General features: G+C 44.4%; 1 protein-coding gene across 2 annotated transcripts in view; it reads right to left on the bottom strand.

Moving 5' to 3' along the window:
- foxk2b (forkhead box K2b) overlaps positions 1-18,076 on the bottom strand; it is a 116,876-nt gene that overhangs the window by 53,105 nt on the left and 45,695 nt on the right. For both annotated transcript variants that reach the window (XM_068057987.1, XM_068057986.1), the window contains exon 2: positions 74-268. In XM_068057987.1, coding sequence (XP_067914088.1) covers positions 74-268 — 195 coding nt within the window. The remainder of the gene's footprint in view (positions 1-73; positions 269-18,076) is intronic.

The following is an 18,076-nucleotide window of genomic DNA, read 5'->3' as shown; positions in this document are numbered from 1 at the left end:
ATTTATACTGCAATAAATTAACATAAATAGCAGAATTTGAAGTTCAGAATTATGGAGTTATTGAGCAGCTTACCTGATTGTTCCAGTAGGAGAAGGAAGGGGACTGATCAGATCAGCTATGTTATCTGGAATGTTTATCTTCAGAGGGGAGATTTGCGGTTGGACTGGCCTCACTGGGGATTCTGGGGCCTCCTGTTTTTCTTTTTTTTCACTGCATAGTGCAGTAAATGAGATCTTAATGTTTGTGCTGGGGAACCTGAAGGTACATCTGGAAAATACAAACACAATTTTCAGTAGGCCTGTTATTTCTTGGCTTTAAGGTTCCCTTATCCATCTGTAGGTTTTAATTCAACATCTTACACAGATGCAATAAACAGCAATTCTGGAATGTGCCTAATGAGCCCTAATATTTAAGATACTATTTCACAAATACCTAGACTTTTACATATTACATTAGTGCTATATATTGCATTGGATAGATACACAAAAATACACATCACACACTCAGTTGGTAGATTCTCAAGTTTTAAAGGCTACCTTGTGAATATTTGGGGCAATGTACGCTGCCTTTCTGGACCTTAACCTGTGGCTGGCTCACAATTATGACCAGTCTAAAGCTGTATTTTGTGCAAAAGTCCTTGACCTCAATCTCTTGGATAGTTGATACAACAGTTGGTACTGCAAAAATTAGCCATCTTATGCAGGCAACACTACATGTACACAGTTCAGCAAATCAGCAGGGGATTCATTTTTAAAACTGGCAAGATTATTTTTGAAAATTAGGAAAATAAAAGTAAACATTCATTAAAGATCAACTTGATATTATCTCCCTTCTGTGGAAAAAAATGTAGAAATTCAACAACTGTGTAACACTTATTTAGTAAATACTGTGGTTAGCAATTCATAAGTGAAATGTTAAAATGGAACACATTTAAAAGGGTCAAACTATACATCAGTAAACAAATGGACTTTACACATTCCATATAGTAGTCACCATAGACATTAACTGTAACTCTAATTTTCAAGAGAGCAAAGGGCTATTTATAGATGATACTGTGAATAAACAGTCTCACTGAGCATTCCCCAGCAGGGCTGTGCACAATGTACAGACTCTTACAGAAACAACCTCAAGTAATCACACCCATTTGTTATTGGTTGGCCTTATCCCCTATGTTGATCAGCTTGTGCTGTTTTCCTAGTTGTTTGGCATTCTGCCTAAAGTTGTGTTTAAGTGTTTCGATTCAGCCAGATACTGAGAGCCAACTAGTGATACAGCTATGTGTAGATCAAAATCTCAGAATGCAACCACACTAGTACAGCAATGTTTGGAATTTTTTTTTTAAAGACTACTGCTGCCATTATTCCAATCGCATTCTGAAAACAAGTACACCTCCAATGTGAAAGCGAGACAATCAATGACTTCAAGAGGAACTTGGACAGCCACCTGAGAGAAATAGATTTGCAAGGCTACGGGGACCGAGCTGTGTAGGGGGACTGACTGCATAGCTCTATGGAGAGCCGGCATGGAGCCAACGGGGCCAAATGACCTCCTTCTGCGCCATAAATGAACATTTTAAAGGAGCAATTAGAAAAAAATTCTATTCTAAGAGCTTAATGAAATGTCTGAATTGACAGTTACATCAATATTTTGAATTATTAGGATTTTTAAAAATTAAGTTGTTCATGGGAAACATGACTTGAAAAGCATCTTCTGAATTCAGATTTTTGAATTCATGACAGAAGGCCAGCTAAATCACAGTTCACTTGAATTTGGGCACTGTACTGCAAAATTAAAATTTAGTTGCATGTGTGTTTATTTTAAGAAGATTAGATTGTTTCAATTTAGATGGACAGTTCTATATTTTCGTCACAAACTTTACTACTTCCTCTTTCATGTTTTGCCCCCACACTTTCAACTTGAAGAAATAACAACTTGTATTTATATAGCACCTTTAACATAGTTTTTAAAAAATCCCAAGGCGCTACACAGGAGCGTGATTAACAAAATTTAACACTGGGCCACGTAAGGTGATATTAGGATAGCTGACCAAAAGCTTGGTCAGAGAGGTACATTATAAGGATCATCTCAAATGAGGGGAGGCAGTGGCGTAGTGGTATTATCACTGGACTAGTTACCCAGAGACCCAGGGTATTGATCTGGAGACATGAGTTCGAATTCCACCACAGCAGAAGGTGGAATTTGAATTTAATTTAAAAATCTGGAATTAAAAGCTAGTCTAATGATGGCCATGAAACCATTGTCGATTGTTGTAAAAACCCATCTGGTTCACTAATGTCCTTTAGGGAAGGAAATCTGCTGTCCTTACCTGGTCTGGCCTACATGTGACTCCAGATCCACAGCAATGTGGTTAACTCTTACATGCCCTCTGAAATGGCCTAGCAAGCCACTCAGTTGTACCTAACCGCTACGAAGTCAATAAAAAGGAATGAAACCAGACGGACCACCAGGCATCAACCTAGGCACCAGAAACGACAACCACAAACCCAGCCTTGTTGACTCTGCAAAGTCCTCTTTACTAACATCTGGGGACTTGTGCCAAAGTTTGGAGAGATGTCACACAGACTAGTCAAGCAAAAGCCTCACACAGTCATACTCACAGAATCATACCTTACACACAATGTCCCAGACACTGCAATCGCTATCCCTAGGTATGTCCTGTCCCACCTCTGGTGGACAGATCCACCAGAGGTGGCGGGACAGTGGTCTACAGTAGGGGAGTTGCCTTGCGAGTCCTCAACATCGACTCCGGACCCCATGAAGTCTCATGGCATCAGGTCAAACATGGGCAAGGTAACCTCCTACTGATTACCACCTACTGCTCTCCCTCAGCTGATGACTCAGTACTCCATGTTGAACACTACTTGGAGAAAGCACTGAGGCAAGGGCACAAAATGTACTCTGGGTGAGGGGCTTCAAGGTCCATCACCAAGAGTGGCTCAGTAGCACCACTACTGACTGAGCTGGCCAAGTACTAAAGGACAAAGCTGCTAGACTGGGTCTGCGCAGGTGATGGGGGAACCAACATGAGGAAAAAACATACTTGACCTTGTCCTCACCAATCTGCCTGCTGCAGATGCTTCTGTCCATGACTGTATTGGTAGGACTGACCACCGCACACAGTCCTTGTGGAGACGAAATCCCGCCTTCACATTGAGGATATCATCCGTCGTGTTGTGTGGCACTATCACCGTGCTAAATGGGATAGATTTCGAACAGATCTAGCAATGCAAAACTGGGCATCCATGAGGTGCTGTGGGCCATCAGCAGCAGCATTGCACTCAACCACAATCTGCAACCTCATGGCCCAGCATAACCCCCCACTCTACCATTACCATCAAGCCAGGAGACCAACCACAGTCCAATGAAAAGTGCAGGAGGGCATGCCAGGAGCAGCACCAGGCATACCTCAAAATAAGGTGTCAACCTGGTGAAGCTACAACACAGGACTACTTGCATGCCAAACTGCATAAGCAGCATGCGATAGACAGAGCTAAGCGATCCCATAACCAACGGATCAGATCTAAGCTCTGCAGTCCTGCCACATCCAGTCGTGAATGTCAGTGGACAATGAAACAACCAACTGGAGGAGGTGGCTCCACTAATATCCCCATCCTCAATGATGGGGGAGCCCAACACATCAGTGCAAAAGATAAGGCCAAAGCATTTGCAACAATCTTCAGCTAGAAGTGCCGAGTTGATGAGTCCATCTCGGCCCCCTCCTGAAGTCCCCAGCATTACAAATGCCAGACTTCAGCCAATTCGAGTCACTCCGCGTGAACACTGGCATCTACCCGGCAATGTGAAAACTTGCCCAGGTATGTCCTGTACGCAAAAAGCAGGACTGGTCCAACCCGGCCAATTATCGCCCCATCAGCCTACTCTCAATCATCAGTAAAGTGATGGAAGGTGTCATCAACAGTGCCATCAAGCAGCACTTACTTAGCAATAACCTGCTCAGTGATGCTCAGTTTGGGTCCCGCCAGGGCCACTCAGCTCCTGACCTCATTACAGCCTTGGTTCAAACATGGACAAAAGAGCTGAACTCGAGAAGTGAGGTGAGAGTGACTGCCCTTGACATCAAGGCAGCATTTGACTGAGAATGGCATCAAGGAGCCCTAGCAAAACTGGAGTCAATGGGAATCAGGGGGAAACCCCTCTGCTGGTTGGAGTCATACCTAGCACAAAGGAAGATGGTTGTGGTCGATCATTTCAGCTCCAGGACATCACTGCAGGAGTTCCTCAGGGTAGTGTCCTAGGCCCAACCATCTTCAGCTGCTTCATCAATGACCTTCCTTCAATCATAAGGTCAGAAGTGGGGATGTTCAGCACCATTCACGACTCCTCAAACACTGATGCCGTCTGTGTAGAAATGCAGCAAGACCTGGACAATATCCAGGCTTGGGCTGATAAGTGGCAAGTAACATTTTATTTTATCTAGAGATACAGCACAGAAACAGGCCCTTCGGCTCACCGCGTCTGTACTGACCATCAACCAATGACCATCTCAAACAAGAGAGAATCTAACCATTGCCCCTTGACATTCAATGGCATTACCATTGCTGAATCCCCCACTATCAACATCCTAGGGGCTACTATTGACCAGAAACTGAACTGGAGTAGCCAGTGGATACAAGAGCAGGTCAGAGGCTAGGAATCCTGTGGCGAGTAACTCACCTCCTGACTCCCCAAAGCCTGTCCACCATCTACAAGGCACAAGTCAGGAGTGTGATGGTATACTCTCCATTTGCGTGGATGGGTGCAGCTCGAACAACACTCAAGAAGCTCGACACCATCCAGAACAAAGCAGCCCACTTGACTGGTACCCCATCTACAAACATTCACTCCCTCCACCACCGACGCACAGTAGCAGTAGTGTGTATCATCTACAAAATGCACTGCAGCAACGCACCAAGGCTCCTCAGACAGCACCTTCCAAACCCACGACCTCTACCACCTTGAAGGACAAGAGCAGCAGATGCATGGGAACATCACCACCTGCAAGTTCCCGTCCAAGTCACACACCATCCTGACTTGGAACTATCGCCGTTCCCTCACTGTCGGTGGGTCAAAATCCTGGAACTCTCTTCCTAACAGCACTGTGGGTGTACCTACCTCACATGGACTGCAGCGGTTCAAGGTGGCAGCTCACCATCACCTTCTCAAGGGCAATTAGGGATGGGCAATAAATGCTGGCATAGCCAGTGACGTCCACATCCCATGAATGAATAAAAAAAAAATGAGGGGTTAGAAATGCTAAGAGGTTTGGGGAGGGAATTCCAGAGCCATCCATGGTGCAGCGATTAATATCGGGGATGCGCTTGAGGTCAGAATTGGAGCAGCGAAGACATCAAGGGTTGTAGGGCTGGAGGAAGTTACAGTGTTTGGGAGAGGTGAAGCCATGGAGGGACTTAAAACAAGTATGAGAATTTTAAAAATCAAGCCGTTGCTACACCAGGAGCCAATTTGGATGAGCAGCACAGGTGAATGGAACTTGATACAAGTGTCATGACTGAGGCGGGAGGAATGCACTGTTCATTCTAGTCCCGCTTCTCCACAGGTCGCAACATATATTTAAATTGTCCCACTTACCGATACAATCATATACTCTATTTTTATCCTAGCATAAAACACACTAAGCAGGTTTCTTTAATAAACAACAAAATTATCAATTTATTATAAAACAAGTCTTAACCAGTAATGAAGTAAAGCATAAAAACAGATTGAAGTATTGAAGTTCCCTTTTTACCTTAGCCCATCACACTCATACACATACATGCACCGGTTAACTGGAAAAATAAAAGGGATTTTAGCTTAGAGCTCTGTTACAGACAGAAACAACACTTGGGCTGAATACTTGCTCATTCTTGAAGAAACAGCAGTTGAGATATGTTGTGTTCCAAAACTGGCATTCAGTCTGACCTCAGAGTACACGTAGACAAGACATTGAGATCTTTTAGAACAATTTTCAGGTGGTGTTGAGAATTAATTTAGCAGGCTTTTCTTTAAAGACAGGGGATGAGGGCGGCACAGTGGCGCAGTGGTTAGCACCGCAGCCTCACAGCTCCAGGGACCCGGGTTCAATTCCGGGTACTGCCTGTGTGGAGTTTGCAAGTTCTCCCTGTGTCTGCGTGGGTTTTCTCCGGGTGCTCCGGTTTCCTCCCACAAGCCAAAAGACTTGCAGGTTGATAGGTAAATTGGCCATTATAAATTGTCACTAGTATAGGTAGGTGGTAGGGAAATATAGGGATAGGTGGGGATGTTTGTTGGGAATATGGGATTAGTATAAAATGGGTGGTTGATGTTCGGCACAGACTCGGTGGGCCGAAGGGCCTGTTTCAGTGCTGTATCTCTAATCTAAAAAAAGTTGACACAGTGGACTTGCCAGGGTCTTTTAGAGTGGTGCTAGAAAGTTGAGCTGGATTGTGGTCTTCTCTCCTTCCATGGAAGTGCTCTTCTTCTGCAGACCCTTTAAAGAGATGGAACAGGCTGGGCTGAGCTGGGGTTCTCTCCTTCAGTTTTTTTTTTAAAAACAGTTCATTCCCAACTCCAAACAATTCAAGTGAAGCCAGAAACAGCAAGTCCACTGTCTGACCTGTCACTTCTCTGCACACATCTTCCCCAATTACCAGGGTTTCTGTTCTATTTTTAACTTGAGTCATGCGACAACCAGTAAATATTGCTGTCAAAGAAGTCCTTTCAGTGTCAGCTTGACGACTCTCTTGAAAAAAAACTAGTCAAGATTTCTTCAGTTGTGACTATTGATCCTCAAGAAATATTTTTAATAAAAACAGAAACACTTCAACACCTCCACCCTTGAAGGAATTAAACACCATTTTTAAATGTGTTTCATGACAAAATGAAGAAAACCAGATGAAAAATTTTAAACCACATTCACACTCACTTATTCACTCTTTTCTTACAGTAAATACAGTTCTGCTTTGAACCATCTTTGCACTTAGATAACTCAAAACAAAGTTAGCATTGGCAATCACATTACTTAGTCCCACAACGTGGATAATCTTTAAGTGATAGGTCTGTAATAGCAAACTCCATCGGAATAGTCTGGCATTCTGATTTTGAATTTTTCCACAAAGTTTATCACCATATCAGCTGACTGCAACCTTCCAAACAGAGACCCCCAGTTGTTCCACGTGGTCCTTCCAAGTGTCACTGTAGACCAGCACATCAGCAAAGGTAAATCACACAGTTAGGAACACTGGCTACCACTTGGTTCACTAGTCTCCGAAAAGTGGATGGAGCATACCCTAACCTGAACGACATCACTCCGCACTGGAAAAGACCATCTGGTATGACAAAGGCCGATATTTCTTAAGCTCGGGGTGTTACAGGAACTTTCCAGTATCCCTTTAACAAATCTATTTTGGTAAGAAATATGGCACTGCCCACTCTGTCAATACAGTCTTCCGAGCATAGGAGTCAGCCTTTGTTATTGCATTAACTTTTCTGTAGTCTATGCAAAGTCCAGTTGAATCATCAGGTTTAGGTGCTAATACCATTTGGGAACTCCAGCTGCTTTGATTGGGTTCAATTAGGGTTTCCAGTATGTATTGGATTTCTGCTTTTACTTAGGCCTGTTTATCTGGACTTAAGCAGTAAGGATGCTGTTTTATAGGAACAGATTTGTCAACATCTGTGGCTAAGGCTGTACATCCTGGCTTATCCCTACAGGATCTTAAATGCTGTGAGTAACCCTGTTAGGTCTTCTCGTTGTTCTACATCAAATGTTAAAGCATAGTGTTCAATCTCGCTAACAATTCAGTATTAGCTAACCAGATAGTAGGAGGTTCAATTAGAGAATTGTCTAGGCCTCCTTCTGCTTCATTCTCACTATCCCTTTCATCCTTCACTGTCCCTACTACCCGACATACCTGTGCTTGCTTATATTGCTGTCAAAAAAGTCCTTTCAATGTCAGCTTGATGGCTCTCTTGAAAAAAACTGGTCCAAGATTTCTTCAGTTGTGACCACTGATCCTCAAAAAATATTTTTAACAAAAATAGAAGCACTTTCGTAACACCTCCACCCTTGGAGGAATGAAACGCCATTTTTAAATGTGTTTCACTACAAAATTTACCAATTTTCTTGACCACTTTATATGGACCATTGAACCGTGCTTTCAACTGTACACCTGTAAAGGCAGTAATACGAACATCTCATCCCCCGGTTGAAATGTTCAGGTATTGGCATGCTTGTCTGCCCATTTCTTCATGATTGTTTGAGAAGCTTTAAGGTGTTCTTGAGCCACTTTGCAAGCTCTCGTGAGGCGTTCCAGGAAACCATACATCATCTAGCACAGAGGATTCGTCCACCTGTTCTAAAAACCTTTATTAGTTTTAGAGGACCTCTAATCGCATGTCCATAAACTAATTTAACTTTAATACCTAATGACATGCACCTAGCCAAGCTGTTCCAGTACAGCTACAATATGGCATCTACCCGGAAATGTGGAAAATTGCCCAGATATGTCCTGTATACAAAAATCAGGACAAGTCCAACCCGGCCAATTATCGCCCCATCAGCCTACTCTCAATCAGTAAAGTGATGGAAGGTGTCATCGACAGTGCTATCAAGCGGCATTTGCATAGCAATAACCTGCTCAATGACGCTCAGTTTGGGTTCCGCCAGGGCCACTCAGCTCCTGACCTCATTACAGCCTTGGTTCAAACATGGACAAAAGAGCTGAACTCAAGAGGTGAGGTGAGTGAGACTGCCCTTGACATCAAGGCAGCATTTGACCGAGTATGGCATCAAGGAGCCCTAGCAAAACTGAGGTCAATGGGAATCAGAGGAAAACTCTCCACTGGCTGGAGTCATACATAGCGCAATGGAAGATGGCTGTGGTTGTTGGAGGTCGATCATCTCAGCTCCAGGACATCACTGCAGGAGTTCCTCAGGGTAGTGCTCTAGGCCCTACCATCTTCAGTTGCTTCATCAATGACCTTCCTTCAATCATAAGGTCAGAAGTGGAGATGTTCGCTGACGATTGCACAATGTTCAGCACCATTCACGACTCCTCAAATACTGAAGCAGTCCGTGTTGAAATGCAGCAAGACCTGGACAATATCCAGGCTTGGGCTGATAAATGGCAAGTAACATTTGTGCCACACAAGTGCCAGGCAATGACCATCTCCCCATGACATTCAATAGCATTACGATTGCTGAATTCCCCACTATCAACATCCTAGGGGCTACCATTGACAAAAAAACTGAACTGGAGTAGCCATATAAATACCATGGCTACAAGAGCAGGTCAAAGGCTAGGAATCCAGTGACGAGTAACTCACCTCCTGACTCCCCAAAGCCTGTCCACCATCTACAAGGCACAAGTCAGGAGTGTGATGGAATACTCTCCACTTGCCTGGATGGGTGCAGCTCCAACACTCAAGAAGCTCGACACCATCCAGGACAAAGCAGCCCACTTGTTTGGCACCCCATCCACAAACATTCACTCCCTGCACCACCGATGCACAGTGGCAGTAGTGTGTACCATCTACAAGATGCACTGTAGCAACGAACCCAGGCTCCTTCGACAGTACCTTCCAAACCTGCGACCTCTACCAACTAGAAGGACAAGGGCAGCAAATGCATGGGAACATCACCACCTGCAAGTTCCCCTCCAAGTCACACACCACCCTGATTTGGAACTACATCGCTGTTCCTTCACTTTCACTGGGCCAAAATCCTGGAACTCCCTTCCTAACAGCGCTGTGGGTGTACCTACCTCATATGGACTGTAGTGGTTCAAGGCAACTCACCACCACCTTCTCAAGGGCAATTAGGGATGGGCAATAAATGCTGACATAGCCAGCAACGCCCTCACCCCATGAATAAAAAAAAAATTCAAAAGGACTAAAACCAGTAAGTTCATTAGGTGAATCCCTGGTGGCAAACAACAGAATTTCTAGCCCTTTACCCCAATCATGGTTATATGCATGACAGTATGTCCTGAGCATTGTTTTGAGTGTCTGATGGCACCTTTCTAATGCTCCTTGTGTCTGCGGGTGGTATGCTGAAGACTTTAACTGTGTTATACCCACATTGCCCATCACCTCCTGAAAACTTTTAGACATAAAATTGGAACCGTGATCCGACTGAATCACAATCAGTAATCCACATCTAGTGAAGAACTGGGTTACCTTCTCTACCACTACCTTAGCAGAAATTGTTCTCTAGGGAATGCCCTCTGGGAACCGATTAGCCTTATACATGATAGTATATATTGGTGTCCTGCTTTTGTTTTTGGTAAAAGTCCTAGAGTCTACCAGCACCCTACTAAATGGTTCCCCAAAAACTGGTATGGGAATTAGAGGTGCCGGTTTTATGGCAGTTTGTGATTTTCCCACAATCTGGCACGTATGGCATGTTTTACAAAACTGCACCACGTCCCTGGAAAGATCTGGCAGTAAAATTGTCTACTTGTACGTGATTTGGTCTTCTGGATCCCCACATGTCTCGCTATAGGAATTTCATGCACTATTCATAATAGTTCCCGGTGATACTTTGGTGGTGCCGCTATCTGATAAACTACCATCCATTCTTTGCCTGCAGGTCTGAGGAGGTCTCCACATCCTCATCAGAATCCCATTTTTACGATAATAGCCTTCTGGAACTCCTTTTGCCTTAGCTTCTGTTCGAGCTGATTGTGCCACTTTATTTAACTCTGGATCAGCTTGCTGAGACTTGATCGGAGAAGACTTATTAAACATTTTCTTTGGAGATTTATGTGATCCGAAGGAAGTTTCAGATATTCGACTATCTGGCAATAGAACTTGTTTAGCCATTGCTTGGGTTATTACACATGAAGGAAAAATTCCTGGAACCTTTTCCTGCATCTGTTCTGTCTCCTTAACTTCACTTGTTTTTTCTGTGCCTACTGGAGAAGCTCCTACCTTCGCTCCGGCCAAATCATTCCCCAGGAGGTCAACTCCGTTTACTGGCAAACTATGGAAAACCCCTACAGTTACTGCTCCAGTCATTAGGTCACACTCTAGGTGCACCCAATACAAAGGTCTAGGGTATACACTCCCCGCCAATACCATTCACTAAAACCTTTGCATTCAGTGCGCTCTCTGGTGGAAATGTTATGCCTTTCCCCAGCAAAAGAAATTGGGTGGCACCTGAATCCCTAAAGTATAACTATAGGTTTGCCTGCCTCACTTGAGGGATAAGGAGTTACTTTTCCTTTCAACAAGAATTCCCTATAACACTCAGGTATCTTATTCACAACCCCTTCACTCAGATTGGTTTTTGTATTTGGCCTTATAGCTGCAGTCACAACTACAGCCTGATCTGTTGTACTCTTGGTCAGGGCCCCTTTCTCTGCACTGGCTTTGTGTACCCCAGTAAGTCCCATGAGTTTTGCAACTTCTAGCATTCTGCACAAAGATGTCCCACCTTGTGACAATGGTAACACTTGCAGACCTCACTTCCACCCTCAGCATCTTCCTTTCTGGCCTGATGAGGAGATCCTGGGGCATTCCCAGCTGTCCCTTCTTGTCCCCGGCTACTTGCCTTCCTTTCACCCTCCCACCTTCTATCCCTCTCAGGTTTGTGGGGATGACGGACAAAGGGTTTAGGCCTGTCTCGCCATTAAAATCATCTGGTTCTCTACATGGGTTCTTACTAACGGAGGGAATGAATTTTTAAATTCTTCCAGGAGAATTAATTCCCCAAGGTTCTCATATGTGGCCATCAACTTTAGTGCCCGTATCCGACGATCAAAATTAACTGCTTTACCCTCTGAAATTCTATATATGTCTGCCCAGACAATCTCCAGAGGTTGTGAAATTTCTGTTGGTGAGCTTCAGGGATTAACTGATACACAGCGAGAATAGCATTTTTTTCCATTTCAATCTGCAGAAGCCTCCTCAGAAAGCATGGCATAAACTTCATGAGCTCTGCCCATCAAACTGCTTCGCATAAGCAATGTCCAGCTTTCCTTTGGCCACTTCATCTGTTTGGCTACCTTTACAAAAACAATGAAAAATGCCTCTACGTCTCTTTCCTCAAGCTTAGGGAGGGCTTGGACAAATTTAAACAGCTCCTGAGCTGGAGCCAGATCTTTCCTCACCAGAACTTTGACTGGAGTCAAGACCACCCCTTTGTCCCAGTTCCATCTTTTTAACTTCAAATTCCCTTCCTTCTCTTTCTCTTTGAAATGCTCTCTCTTTTTCCCTTTCCGCTTCTTCAAATTCAAGCTTCTTGTCAATTCTCTTTCAAGCTGAAGTTTTGTCAATTCTTTTCCCTCCTTTTTCTGTTCAAACCTAAGTTTTTCTATTTCCTGTCCCTGCTCAAGTTTTTTCATTTGTAACTGAATTTTAGCTAATTCAACTGCACTACCCTCTGGTTTGCCTCCTTCTTCAAATTTTAAATAGTGTGCTATTACTTCAATTATGTCTGCTTTCATAGCTCCTGGTTTTAACTCTAACACCAACAATTCTGCCAAATTCTTTATCTTAACCTTGGTTAAGTGTCTCAAATCACTCAGGGATACATCCTCCATCCACAAAAAAGTCACAGCAATTGTTAAAGACATTCTGGTGGTGTTCACTTTGCTCTATTACACAAGAAAGCTGTTTCTTTTTATTTTTCCTTTATCAGTTATTATTACCTCACTTACAATTGTATACCATCGGCGTGGGTTTATCCCGCAAAGAACCCCCAATTATATGTTACGACTGAGGCAGGAGGAGTGCACTGTTGTCATTCTAGTCTCACTTCTCCATGGGTCACAACATACATTTAAATTTTCCCACTTACTGATACAATCATATACTATATTTTTCCCAGCCTTAAACACACTAACCAGGTTTTTTTAATAAACAAAATTATCAGATTATAAAACAAGTCTTAGCCAGTAATGAAGTAAAGCATAAACACACAGCTTGAAATATTGAAGTTCCCTTTTTATCTTAGGCCCTCCCACTCACACACATCCACTGGTTAACTGGAAAAGTAAAAGGGATTTTAGTTCGGAGCTCTGTTACAGACAAAAAGAAACACTTGGGCTGAATACTTGGCTCATTCTTGAAGAAACAGCAGATGAGATAAATTGTGCCAGTTTTGGAACACACAGTCTGGCCTCAGAGTACACGTAGACGGGTCACTGGGGTCTTTTAGAACAGTTCTTTTCAGGCGGCATTGAGAATTAATTTAGCAGGCTTTTCTTCAAAGACAGGGGACAAGATGAGTTGACACAGTGGACTTCTCAGGGTCTTTTAGAGGGGTGCTGGAAAGCTGAGCTGGGTTGTGGTCTTCTCTCCTTCCTTGGGAATTCTCTGCAGGCTTTTTTTTTAAAAAAAGAGATGAACAGGATGGGCTGAGCTTGGGTTCTGTCCTCGAGTTTTATTTTTTAAAACTCCAACCCCTTTTAAACAGTTCATTCCCAACTCCAAAAGTGAAGCCAAACAGAAAGTCTGTCTGACCTGTCACTTCTCTGTACACATTTTCCCCAGTTACCAGGGTTTCTGTTCTATTTTTAACTTGAGTTATGTGACAACCAGTAAATATCTCTCAAACAAGTCCTTTCAGTGACCTCTTGAAAAAAAACTGGTTCAACATTTCTTCAGTTTGACTGAATCCTCAAAAAATATTTTTAACAAAAACAGAAGCACTTTCGCAACACAAGTTAGATTACAGGCAGCAGGGTTTTGGATGAGCTCAAATTTATGTAGCAAAGAAGTTGGAGGCCTGCCACTAGAGTATTAGAATAGTCAAGTCTGGAGTTAACAAAGGCATGGTTGAGGGTTTTAGCAGATGAGCTGAGGCAGAGATGGAGTCACACGATGTTAGTGGTGAAGGTAGGCATTCCAGAGCAGACTACAGACCAGGTAGGAAGCCGCTGCTACTACTGGGAGAAAGAGTGCATGCGCATATGTATTAGCATGTGCGCTGGGGAGGCTGAGATGGGTGCAGATGTGCATATTTGGCTATCACCATTTATCAATTTAGTCATGTAAGGATTTCTAAATTTACGCATCTAAGCTTAGACTGCGTGGCAAAATATATTGCTAACAAACTGAAGATTTTCACTGCCAGACAAATAGAAATATTTTTCTGTAATCTATGACTGCAGAAACATAATCAACCATTGTGTTGTGTGGCATTACCATCGTGCAACTCAAAATTGGGCATCCATGAGGTGCTGTGGGCTAACTTTCTTTCTTTCTCTTTCTTCTTTGGCCTCCTTATCTCGAGAGACAATGGATAAGCGCCTGGAGGTGGTCAGTGGTGTGTGGAGCAGCGCCTGGAGTGGCTATAAAGGCCAATTCTACAGTGACAGGCTCTTCCACAGGTGCTGCAGAAAAGTTTGTTTGCCGGGGCTGTTACACAGTTGGCTCTCCCCTTGCGCTTTTGTCTTTTTTCCTGCCAACTGCTAAGTCTCTTTGACTCGCCGCACTTTAACCCTGCCTTTATGGCTGCCCGCCAGCTCTGGCGAACTCTGGCAACTGACTCCCACGACTTGTGATCAATGTCACAGGACTTCATGTCGCGTTTTCAGACGTCTTTAAAGCGGAGACATGGACGGCCGGTGGGTCAGATACCAGTGGCGAGCTCGCTGTACAATGTATCTTTGGGGATCCTGCCATCTTCCATGCGGCTCACATGGCCAAGCCATCTCAAGCGCCACTGACTCAGTAGTGTGTATAAGCTGAGGATATTGGCCGCCTCGAGGATTTCTGTGTTGGAGATACGGTCCTGCCACCTGATGCCAAGGATTCTCCGGAGGCAGCGAAGATGGAATGAATTGAGACGTCGCTCTTGGCTGACATACGTTGTCCAGGCCTCGCTGCCATAGAGCAAGGTACTGAGGACACAGGCTTGATACACACGGACTTTTGTGTTCCGTGTCAGTGCGCCATTTTGCCACACTCTCTTGGCCAGTCTGGGCTAACAGCAGCAGCATAATTGTATTTGACCACAATCTCATGGCCCAGCATATCCCTCACTCTACCATTACCATCAAGCCAGAGGACCAACTCTGGTTCAATTAAGAGTGTAAAAGAGCGTATCAGGAGCACCACCAGGCATACATAGAAATAATGGGCCAACCTGGTGAAGCTACAACACAAGATTACATGCATGGCCATAGACGAACTAAGCGATCCCACAACCAACAGATCAGATCAAAGCTCTGCAATCCTGCCACATCCAGGCATGAATGGCAGTGGACATTTAAACAACTAACTGGAGGAGCAGGCTCCAAAAACATCCCCAACCAAAATGATGGGGTAGTCCAACATGTCAGTGCAAAAGACAAGGCTGAAGCATTTGGTTGGGATTGTCCCAGGATATCGCTGCAGGAGTTCCTCAGGGCAGTGCCCTAGACTCAACCATCTTCAGCTGCTTTATTAATGACCTTCCCTCCAACACAAGGTCAGAAGTAGGGATGTTCACTGATGGCAACAGAGCATTCAGTACCATTTATGACTTCTCAGATATTGAAGCAGTCTGTGCCTGCATGGAACAAAAACTGGATAACATTCAGGCTTGGGCTGATAAGTGACATCCGTGCCACACAAGTGCCAAGCAATGACCATCTCCAACAAGAGAGAACCTAACCATCTCTCCTCAACATTCCACGGCATTACCATCTCTGAATTCCCACCATCAACATCCTGAGGTGGGGGGTGGTTACCATTGACCAGAAACTTAACTGGACCAGCCATATAAATATGGTAGCTTCAAGAATAGGATGGAAATTCTGCAACGATAACTCACCTCCTGACTCCCCAAAGCCTGTGCACCATCGACAAGGCACAAGTGAGGAGGGTGATAGAATACTCTCTCCACTTGCATGGATGGGTGCAGCTCCAACAACACTCGAGAAACTGGACACCATCCAGGACAAATCAGCCCACTTAACTGGCACCCCATCCACCACCTTAAACATTCACACCCTCCACCACCTGTGCACAGTGGCAGCCATGTGTACCATCTATAAGATGCACTGCAGCAACTTGGTAAGGCTCCTTCGACAGTACCTTCTACCACCTAGAAGGACAAGGGCATCAGATGCATGACAACACCACCACCACCTGCAAGTTCCCCTCCAAGTCACTCACCACCCCAACTTGGAACCATTCCTTCACTGTCAAAATCCTGGAACTTCTTCCCTAACAGCAGTGTGTGCGTACCTATGCCACATGGACTGCAGCAGTTCAAGAAAGCGGTTCATCCCCACCTTCGAGGTCAATTATGGATGGGTAATGAGTGCTGGCCTTGCCAGCGACGCCCACAACCCGAGAATGAATAAAAAAAAACATAGCCATGACCAGAAACGTTTCAGGATTGTACAAGTTTAGAGTAACCTGATCCAAATGACTTCGCATTCCACCGCTTACTAATTTACACAAACTTCCTTGTTGAGTGGCGCACTGACAAGTTATATCAGGCAGTGTGAATGCTACTTTAATCTCCATTCCACTACATGCCAGATCATGGCTGCATTATTGTTAGCAGCCACGAAGCAGAGACCAGGTACAGAAGACAAAACTATAAAAGGTACTCAGCCTTCAGCAGTACAGAAAGGGCATGGTGAGTAATTTGCTCATTTGTCCTCAGTTGCATGTTATGCCTGGCTGAGGAAGGCATTGAAAAAAGTTCATTAGAATAAAATAGTTAAGTGTTGGCTGTTCTAATGATGAAATAAAAAGGTCCTTCAAGCCCAACGGAGGAAAAAGAACTCAAGTTGTGTCTCTAAGTTCCTCCAACCACAGAATGGTTTTGTCACAAATTCTATTGTGGTCTCTGGTAATGGTATGCTGCTTCCCAAGAGCCATGGCCCAACCAAACAAAACATTTCTAACATCGTTTTCGTTTCACTCTCTGAACATTCATGCACACTGAGCAACTTGGGCTGTGAACAGGTTACTCCATTAGATTTTTTGAGGGATTATTTGACCAGTGGTCACAGAAGCCTCTCAGTATCCACACATGAAAGTTAGATTGGATGATTAAGATTCTTCAACTGCTGGATAGTACAAGTTACAATATGGCAAACAAACTGCACACTACCATGTCTGGTGCAGAAAGCAAGAATTTATTTTAACCTACTAGTACATTCCTCCAGTTTGTGCATAATATCATACCACCACACTGCGAACAGAGAAAGAAAGCAGAAAACGATGAAAAGAAAAAAGGAAGAGAAAGAGCAACAAGGAGAAAGTGAGAAAGAGGAAGGGATAGAGAGAGAAAAAGAACTTGCATTTATATAACACCTTTCACAACTTCTGACATTGCAAAGTCTTCTTCGGCCTCCTTATCTTGAGAGACAATGGGTAAGTGCCCAGAGGTGGTCAGTGGTTTGTGAAGCAGTGCCTGGAATGGCTATAAAGGCCAATTCTAGAGTGACAGGCTCTTCCACAGGCGCTGCAGATAAAATTGGTTGTCAGGGTTGTTCACAGTTGGCTCCCTCCTTGCGCTTCCGTCTTTTTTCCTGCCAACTGCTAAGTCTCTTCGACTTGCCATTCTTTAGCCCCGCCTTTGTTGCTGTCCGGCAGCTCTGGCGATCACTGGCAACTGACCCCCACGACTTGTGGTCAATGTCACAGGACTTCATGTCGCGTTTGCAGACATCTTTAAAGCAGAGACATGGACGGCCGGTAGGTCTGATACCAGTGACGAGCTCGCTGTACAATGTGTCCTTGGGAATCCTGCCATCTTCCATGTGGCTCACATGGCCAAGCCATCTCAAGCGCCGCTGCCTCAGTAGGGTGCATATGCTGGGGATGTTGGCCACCTCAAGGACTTCTGCGTTGGAGATATGGTCCTGCCACCTGATGCCAAGGATTCTCCAGAGGCAGCGAAGATGGAATGAGTTGAGACGCCACTCTTGGCTGACATACGTTGTCCAGGCCTCGCTGCCATAGAGCAAGGTACTGAGGACACAGGCTTGATATACTCGGACTTTTGTGTTCCGTGTCAGTGCGCCATTTTCCCACACCCTCTTGGCCAGTCTGGACATAGCACTGGACGCCTTTCCCATGCGCTTGTTGATTTCTGCATCGAGAGACAGGTTACTGGTGATAGTTGAG

This window comes from Heterodontus francisci, chromosome 26, assembly GCF_036365525.1.
Source record: "Heterodontus francisci isolate sHetFra1 chromosome 26, sHetFra1.hap1, whole genome shotgun sequence".
Classification (NCBI taxonomy): domain Eukaryota; kingdom Metazoa; phylum Chordata; class Chondrichthyes; order Heterodontiformes; family Heterodontidae; genus Heterodontus; species Heterodontus francisci.
The sequence above is the reverse complement of the archived record's forward strand: the minus strand, read 5'-3'. Positions and strand labels throughout refer to the sequence as shown.